The sequence below is a fragment of the Dendrobium catenatum genome, unplaced genomic scaffold (assembly GCF_001605985.2).
Source record: "Dendrobium catenatum unplaced genomic scaffold, ASM160598v2 fragScaff_scaffold_853, whole genome shotgun sequence".
NCBI lineage: Eukaryota > Viridiplantae > Streptophyta > Magnoliopsida > Asparagales > Orchidaceae > Dendrobium > Dendrobium catenatum.
In genome coordinates, this window is record NW_021319315.1 from 511,088 (window position 1) to 520,945 (window position 9,858).

At 33.6% G+C, this 9,858-nt stretch overlaps 1 protein-coding gene across 1 annotated transcript; it reads left to right on the plus strand.

Annotated features, from left to right (window-relative positions):
* Nucleotides 1-4,516: 4,516 nt before the first annotated feature.
* Nucleotides 4,517-8,594, plus strand: LOC110106094 (probable lysophospholipase BODYGUARD 3). The gene is made up of 3 exons (XM_020835846.2): nt 4,517-5,773; nt 6,309-6,505; nt 7,954-8,594. The coding sequence occupies exons 1-3, from the start codon at nt 4,919-4,921 to the stop codon at nt 8,279-8,281; spliced, it is 1,380 nt and encodes a 459-aa protein (XP_020691505.1). The 5' UTR covers nt 4,517-4,918; the 3' UTR covers nt 8,282-8,594.
* The last annotated feature ends 1,264 nt before the right edge of the window (nt 8,595-9,858 follow it).

Below are 9,858 nucleotides of genomic sequence, written 5' to 3' on the forward strand. Positions count from 1 at the left end.
GTTTCAAAACTATAACCGAAAATCCATCACAAAACTTTAGGTTAAGGAAAATGTTGCGAATCGTATAAAGAGGCGGGTGCCGGCCCAAAAACTTCCCCACTAAAGTAAACTCAAAAGGCATTGCAAGTGAAAGCATATCCTCCTCCGAAATTAGATAAGCAGGCAAACCATGATGGGAAGACACTTTAAGCAAAGGAAGTCAGGTGAAACTGATTCACCCAACAAAACATATCTAAACGACCTTATACAATTTAAAGATAATTAATTGGGATTACTAGACATAATCTTCTAATTTCTTCACACCCTATTCGAAACTTATATGTAGTATATCAAGCAATCAGACTAGTGCATGTCATGGCCAATTACAAGCGTTTGGACATTGGAATTATATTGATCGCTCACTTGATGTGAACTGGTCACTCAAGAAAACCATACTACTTAATTATTTTTTAATGACCATAATTAGTGAGTTTATTTCAAAGAAGATCATGGTTCACACTTGCTTGTTGACTTATGAAGGAGACTCAGTAGCTAATATACGGTCATAATCCCTATTTAATTTGGATAGTTCTTTTCTCTCTCCCCTCAATCAAGTATTGTCATTCTAAAGATTAAATCTATACTTGCTCTAATATTATGATTAAAAAACCAATCATGCTTTGCAAGACGTTAAGGTGTGATGGCCCATAATTGTTATTACATGCTCCTCTCTCATGATATCATATTCTAAAAGCAAATGCACAACCAATCATTATTTGACCATGATTCTTTCATATCCTACCACATGGACTATGACCTCTAAGATGGAAGTAATTATGCCATAAACTTGTGAGCAAAATACTATATATTACAAATTCATCTTTAGTTCCCACACAATTTCATTTTAGCACACTAAGTATAGTGATGGCAATATAATATGTCACAAATTTATTAATAAATTATAATATTTTTTTTTTCAGAAGCCATATGTCTAAAAGTTTATACTATTATGATAAAGAGCTAAACTTGCCTCATTTCATTGTAAAATTGTGATATATAAATTATTGTCTCAAAATTCCATCATCAAATAGTTATTTTATAGTAATGTCAAAGAGTTATAATAGAAGATTATATACAATTAAGGTTTTCCCTCTCCTATAAGGTGTGGGAATTAGAATACTTGGATTTGGGGGTTTGGTTGGAGGTACCAATGATATTTCTTTCTTAAAAGCAATATGCACTAAGAAACCTAGAGTCAACCGGTAATTTGAGATGATTGGGGTAATCCATGACCTTAATGAAAGGGGAATCAGATAACCTACATGAATTAGTGACTATAAAAGGCTGAGATATCCATCTCTAAAAATTAAGTGGGATTAAGTTAGCTTAAGTCAACATGCAAATGGAAGAAATCCAAATTGTTCCTCTCTTAGGTTGAAAGGCATTTAAATGACCTAGATTTGACTAGCGATTAATTAAAGGTGATCAAACTAATACTTTACTTAAACGAGACATTAATGTGCAGTATATATATAAGGTGAAATTGACACACATGATATCAGTTGATTTTTATGAAAGCTAGGGCAGTTCCTCTCTTTTAATAAGTGATAACTTGACCACCAAGATTCGACATGTTAGGATAGATTTGAAAATAATATGAATACTCATCTAACATCCCAGATAATATATTAAGATATGGAATTCTCCATCAACAAATACTCCTTAGTTTCATATCTAACTTAAATGTCCATAATGTATAGAAGTGCAAAATATATGTAGAAAACACGATGAACATTTTGGCCTTTTTACTGGAATCTATTAATTCCATAGTAATATCAAATGATTCAAATGATGCCCTTATTCAATCGAAGAGATGGTCGAATGTTCCCATTATTTAGCTAAATTAATGGGCAAAAGGAAGTCTTGAGCATCCCCAATGTAGCTTGATCAATGTAGGAACGATGGTTTAATGGTGGTAAGTGATATTGATGTCTTCAATTGACAAATATAATACACTTTTTATGTTAAGGTCTAGATGTCATGAGTACATGGAGCACATGGAGTTGAGTAATCAAAATTTCAATGATTAGATTTATTGAAACATTTCTTGGAATTCTTATAATCAAATTTACTCTCATGAATAAATGACATGATAAGCTATCACTTTTAGGTTGAAATATGGTTAACTCCTCATAAACGACCTAAAATTATAAATAGTTCATGAATGAAATGTTTACAGTGGTCACAAGAGTTCTATAATATTTTATAGATAAAAATTTGGGTTTTCGATAAATAATTAAGTTAGGATGTCATTTTTTATCACACAATAATTGTATCATAGAGAGCAGTTGAACACCAGAAATAACTCATAAATCATACATTTATAGAAGTCATAAGAACATCATAAAATCCAATCTAATTAGATAAAATGAACAAAATTAGAAGAGTTATATTTTGTTCCACCACCAATATACATTGTTCATGGTGCAAAGGTGTCAAGAAGAAATAGACTCTGGTTCTTTACTATTTTTACATCGACAGTGGTATTTGATGGCTTTGTGGACAATGATGAGAAAGCCCACAACTTCCCCTTGTTGGCTCGGCTGGTTGGCAACCTCAGTATTTTGTCCTTTTGCTTGGATTTCATGGTGGTGTTGGCTTTGTGGGGTTCTCACCTATGGATGGTCCATGACTGGCCGTGGGGCTGGTGCAGGGGGTTTCCATTTCTGAGTCCAGTTAAGTCTTATTTTGTTCTGCTTGTTGTTGTTTCATATCTTGTTGTCCTGATTATTTTTTTGCTGTTTTGCTACAGTGGCTGTTGGTTCGTAGGTGCTGTAATCTTTACCTTCTATGAATAAAATGTTGTTTTGTTTTTAAAAAAATGGTGCAAAGGTGTCAAGGGACCAATTAGCTAAGAACGACAACAACTATAAACATTCAGCCAATTCAGAGATCTATACAATCTTCGACTCAAAGGAAAGGATTTTTCAACCCCCGAGCTAAAGTTGTCTAGTCATTTTGCGGCCCACATGAGAATTGATTTGAACATTCTAATTGTTATTGAAAAATATCATAGTCATCAGATAATTTAGAAATTTAATGAAATTCAAATTCCATTTAATCTTCAAAATGATTTTTGCAAGTTTCATACTAATTCTTTTTTAATCACTTCCAAATTCATGCTTTAATCACATCAGAAATTTATGATCCAACAAAATACCAATTCATTAAAAAAAAAAAAAACAATCTAAGGCATCTGCCACCCACCTTGACATACAGAATGAAATTAATGGGCATCCGCGCCCCCCTAAAATTTCTTAACTCGATCGTCAAAAAAAAAAAAAAAAAAAGCTTAACGGATGTCTTCTTAAATACCACTCCTAATATGAGCACTCTTTAATGCCGATCTTAAACAGTGACATCAACAATAAAACTGCTTATATTTCTAATTATCTTCATATTATTTTCCAACTACAAAATAAATATTTAACATGCTAAAAAGTAAAAAAGCATTGTCCTTTTCCTAAAAGCGTCCATTTACGAAATTGCGAAAATTAAGATAAAATTAATTACACTTATACCCATCGTACATTTCCCATCTCGAATGTATTGAGAAATCTTTCAATGTTTTCTTAACAGAGCTAAGCTAAAATTAGTTTCTTTATTAGTACTATTTCTGACTAGCTAAATATATAATTTATTGTAAAAAATTATACAAATATAATACATTATCAATTCAAATTTTTTTAAAATATTTTTGCCAATAAATGATTATTCCTAAATATATTAAAATAAATGCTCTAGACAAAATGATATAAATTTGTTCTGAAAATTTGTTCTAAAAATAATAAGAAAACGAATTGTCCCAAATGAAATATAAATCTTCACTAACTCTGATATTTATATGCATTTGGCCTTCATTTTGGTCTGCATTCAAGTAAAAAAAAATAGTTGGATAGATTATATCAATGTAAGAAGTTAATTAAATAATATTTATAAAAATGAAATATAAAACAAATTCATATTAAATAAATGCACGAAAAAAAAAACAATGAGTTATCCTAACTTTTGTTCGAAAAATTACTCTGTGCGGACGCCGAACGCCGTCTGGAGACTAATCAGAATACGCCACATCACATCTTCCCTAGGTACCACTGCTCGATACCGCTAATGTTGCTGCACCTAATTTGCCTTCAAACATAGAGCTGCAACCGGCGTCTGCACAGAATAATTTTTCCTTTTGTTCATTATAGAAATCCAGCCAAATTATCGGCAAGAGAACAAAATTCACTTCAACAAGAAAGATTATTTTGTCCAGACACCAGACACAGCTTATCATCCAGAGACGAATCAAGTGCAGCTACGTCATCCAGTACCGAGCAGTATCGAGTTTGGTACCGAACAGTAACGAGCCGCAGTACCGAATAGGAGGTGACATGGCCCATTTTTTGTTGGACTCTGAACGGTGTTCAAAGTTCAAAGTTCAAGTGAATAATTCATCCTTCAACAGGAATAATCACACCAAAAAAAAAAAACTCTTTCGTATTTATTAGGAGTTTACTGTTTTCTTTTTTTTTCATTTTCTTTTTTTTGCTAAACATATTTGTATTCTCGACACTACTCCGAATGATATATTACTCCATGTTTGTTTCTTCCGAATCCTGCCAACATTTGCATTTTGTTTAAAGATCCATTTGTAAAGAGGCTGAGCACCTGACCTTTTCCTCGGCTGGGATTTCTCCGGTTTCTCCTTTGACAGCTTCTTGGTTTCGTATGGTTTTCCAAATTTAAAACCAGGGGAATCGGGAACGAAGGAGAGGGAATCGTGAACAAAGGAACAGGGCAAGAAAGCACGCATCTTCCTAATTCCATCTTTTTTCTCCTTCTTTTACCACACTCAAACACGAGTTGGTACAAAAAAGAGGAAGAAGGGAGAAAAATGAAGCTGATGGGGAGAATGGGGCTCCTCGCAGTAGCCGGAAGGGCGCTGAACACGGTGGTGAGCGTAATTGTGTTCAGCTTCCTCGACCTGCTCGACGCCGTCCTCTGCTTCGTCTACAAGATCGCGGATTTCGCGGTCGACAGGGAGTGGAAGGCCTGCTACTGCTCGATCTCCTCTTCCGGCGACATCTTCGCCAGAGGAGGCCGCGGGCCCGGCCGCGGCCGCGGAGGAAGAAGCAATGTCCTCCGTCTCTGCCCCGCCACTAACTGCCTCCATCTCGACAGCATCTCCGACACACTCCATTTCCGCCCTTATCTCGTATCCGACTTGGCATCGATCATATTAAAAAAATACGCCGCCCACAACGTTCCAACCCAAGCTATTCTCGAAATCCCCAGCCGCAAGACGAAACACCGAGCCGCTCCGCGGTGGTCTGACTGCGACTGCCACACCTGCAACTCTTGGAGCACTTGCGGCGAATCCCAATCGCGGAATCTTTACGTGCGCGCCGAAGGGAATCTGCTGAAGCCTGAGGAAGACGTAGTTTTCATCCACGGCTTCATCTCTTCTTCAGGTTTTTGGACGGAGACGGTGTTCGAGGAGTTTTCGGAGGCGGCGAGGTCGAAGTATCGGCTTCTGGCTGTTGATTTACTGGGCTTTGGCCGGAGCCCAAAGCCGGATGAGTCGCTCTACACGATGACCGAGCACGTAGAGATGATCGAGCGGTCGGTGCTTCGTCAACACGGCGTCCGGCGATTCCACATCGTCGCCCACTCGCTCGGTTCTGTCCTCGCGCTCGCCCTCGCCGCGCGACACCCGGATTCCGTCATCTCACTCACACTTCTCGCGCCGGTAATTTAAGAGTTAATTAATTAACGCGCTGAACTAATTAATTCTTTCAATTCCCTTTAGAAATAACATAAATTAGTGGCGCGACGGCAGAGCACTGCTTTCATCATACTAAATTACTTAATTTATTAAAAATATTACGACATATTTTATCAAAATGAATTTTAATATATGTAATTTTAAGCTCAAATTAATATTAACATAAATTTCAAAAACTTTGAAATTTATTATTATAAAAGACATATTTTGCCACTCTGAATTTGGCTTATAGTTTCGCTGCTTTTAGCATTCCCAAATGAAAAGAAATAAAGTGCCTTAGTATTCTTTTTTTTTTTTTTTTACTACACAATATCTAATTTCATAAGCAATTATAAGGCGTATAATTTGGCTTTTTTTTTTTTGCAAAAATATTGAATTGTTGAAAATGACACACCAACTACTACTACCCATATAAGTCACCGACACTGTTATGCATATTTAGTGTAATTATATTAATTGAATGGGTTAAGTTATAATATGGTTGGGTTTGTCGTTGCAGCCATACTTTCCAGGAGGAGAAGGGGACGGAGGGCAGGCGGTGATGAGGAGGGTGGCGCCGCGAAGGGTTTGGCCGCCGATGGTCTTTGCGGCATCCATGGCCTGTTGGTATGAGCATGTGAGCAGGACAATATGTCTAGTGATATGCAGGCAACATCGGCTTTGGAACTACATCTTTAGGCTCCTGACTTTGAACAGGTAACTAACCTATTTGCTATCATTAATTTGGTTTCAGATCTGCCTCAGCAAAATATTTGTGTTAGGATAATCTGAATCTGATATCAATTGTATAGTAATAAATTAAATAATTATTTACACTGAATTTCAAGTATGTCAAAAAAATAATTTTAAAATATATTCTTTAAATTTATATTAAAATATTTATATATGTATATATATATATATATATATATTTTTTTTGATTAATGAAGTAGATGAGTATAGTTAGACATTTAAACTGATATTTATTCATTATTTAATTACATTTTTAAATAATTCATAAATATTTAAATCATTATAAAAATTAATAAATTTTAAACATTGATATATAAATTATATATGCAAAAAATGGAAAATAAACATTCTCCCTGAAATCAATACACCCAAAAGATTAAAATAATAAGATTTTATTTGGGTTGGTCTAAATTTTTCTAATTTTGCATTTTAAGACTCGTTTTTTAACTACAATTTAAAAAATATTTTTAAAAAGTATTTTCTTAAGGCAAAAATAATAGTTGTGAAAAAAAGCTGTCTTTTAAATATATATTATTTTTTAATAAATACTTTTCATACCATAAAATAGTAGAAAAACTATTACAAACAAAACAAAAAATGCTAAATTAAAATTTATATTTACTTAGAATTAAATTTCTTAATGAATTACATTTGCTCAAATAGAGCCAAACTGTTAGATTGGACTGCATAATTTCAAGTCAATCAATCATAAGTTCTAATCTGACCAACAATATCATAAAGTCTTTATGCTGTAAATAAATAAAATTATGTTTAATTAACCTAAATTTTCTATGCGACAACAATTACAAGCACTAACAGTATTGATTGGATCTAATTACATTCTATCGAATAAATAACTAATTTAGATTTGTTGGTTGAGAGCTTTGTCTATCAATCAAAAGGTTTTCATTTCGAGGCTTCGTTTAGGACGGCTTTTTGACTACTTTTTGAAGCAACTTTTTAGTACAAAATTTTTAATTCTTTTACTAAAAAATACTTCAATAAGAAATAAAATAATCACTCCAAACGAAGCTTGAGTCTTATATATATAATGTATATATAAATTTACCTGAAAAAAAAAAATTCTTCATACAGACTCGCTTTCAGTACTTATAGACAAAAATATCCATCCAGCTAAACATTTAAACCCTTTATCAATTAATAGGACATGCATAGCCATCCCCATGCATACGTAATATTAAAGGTCACAAATGAATTTTTCTATAAAAATTGTAAATTGCAGAATAAAACATAACAAGAGTACCTCACACAAAAATATTTACATAAAAAATATGAAATATTATTAAAAAAACAAGATGTTTAATATTAATTAATAATCTTTTTTTATTTGTTTTTATCTTTAATAGTTTTGTCATATTAATTCGATATTTGATTTTCCTTACATGGAACAGGATTAGAACATTTTTGATCGAAGGGTTCATGTGCCACACCCACAATGCAGCATGGCACACCCTCCACAATGTGATTTGTGGCAACACGGAGAAGATGGACAGAGATCTTGACGCTCTAAGAGACCAACTTAAGTGCCACGTCACCATCTTTCATGGCGAAAATGATGAACTTGTTCCGGTGGAATGCAGCTACGCAGTTCAATCAAAAGTTCCGCGGGCTCATCTTAAGGTGCTCCGTGGAAAGGACCATATAACAATGGTTGTTGGCCGTCAAAATACTTTCGCAGCAGAGCTCGAGCAGATATGGAAGAATGCGAAGGGCGATTAATATTCTTTAAAAAACTAATAGTGAAAAAAAAATTGGGTTAATAAATTTTAAAAATTTTTTAATTTTATTTTGAGATGAATATAATATAAAGTTTATATTTGTCTCAAAATAAATTTAAGAATTTTAAAATAACCCAATTTCTCTTTATTAATACGAGCTTCAAAAATAGATAGTAATTTAATGTGACAATCTGGCCTACATAGAAAGCTATATATATCTATATAGTGCTTTGTATTATTTGTAGCTGTACCTGTTTGTTCATGGGTAATACCGTAATAGTACTATAGTATTGTTGTTGCCGATTACCGTTAAATTCCTGCCCATATATAGCCTAACTTGTTTTAAAGAAGTGATATAACTCATCTTGATTTTTTAGTTGGGCGTTTTGATTGCTAATCAAATGGTTTTAAATTTCAAGTTATGTGATTTTAATGGCTCAAATATTAAAAAATAAAAATTAAGATGTGATATGCTTAGTATGGGCCACTGTCCTTTTAATACTTAATAATTATTAGGTGACCAAATGATGTCTCGATGAGATGAACCTAACGACATTAAAATCAGTCCAATCAGAGCTCAAATGGGCCAAAATCACTAGTTTGAAACATATTTGAAAGCTTTAGAATATTAATTAGGTGACCAAATGATGTCTAAATTAATATATCATGCTTATTGTCAAATTTAGCAGCTCGGCGAGACAAATCCAATGAGCCCAAGATTGCTTTCTTCTGACATCATTAAGCACTTAAATACTAAAAAAATACTCAACGAGCAAAGGGCTCAATACATATCGTCTGATCGAGTGCTCTGTATTTGCACCAGATATTCTTGATATTTACGGGCATGCCACTCCTTAAAATCTATAAATATGCCTCTACTTTCTACATGGACTAGGCGGCTTGGACTTGGGCTAAAGATTTAAGAGAGCTATGAGACTTGAATCCCATAACTCCACCCAAGAATCACCACCGGTGAATCCTCGTCACTCGGTCGCTACCATCAGACTTCCACCAACAAATCATCATTGGACATCCTGTAACGCCACATAATCAAATTTAAAATAATTGTCTATTTATTATTTTAAGAATATATAGGAGCTTCTATAAGTCATAAATATAAATAATAACCACCGAAAGCAACTAAAATTATATACATCAATAAATTTTACTATTTATTCACCCAAAATATCATTTATACTAGTTAGGTGATCACTACAATCACTAATCTATAACAAGCTCCTCACTATAAAAGAATAAAATAAAAGACATAATAAAATCTAAAAAAAAAAAATGAGGATCTCTAACAATCTCAATCCAACTGGTTTTGACCACTTCTTAGACCTGAAATAATAAAAATTCACATAATGAGCTTTAAAGCCCAACAGTAATCAAAAGCTCATTAAAGCTTTCAATGCAAGGACTAAAGAATCAATATGATATGTTCAATCTAATGTAATCTAGGGGTGTCAATATTTGACATGTCTCGAACAATCGACCCTAACCCAACCCAAAAAATTTCGGGTTCGAGTTGACCTGATCGATCAAGAAACCCAAAATCAACATGAGTTGACCCATTTT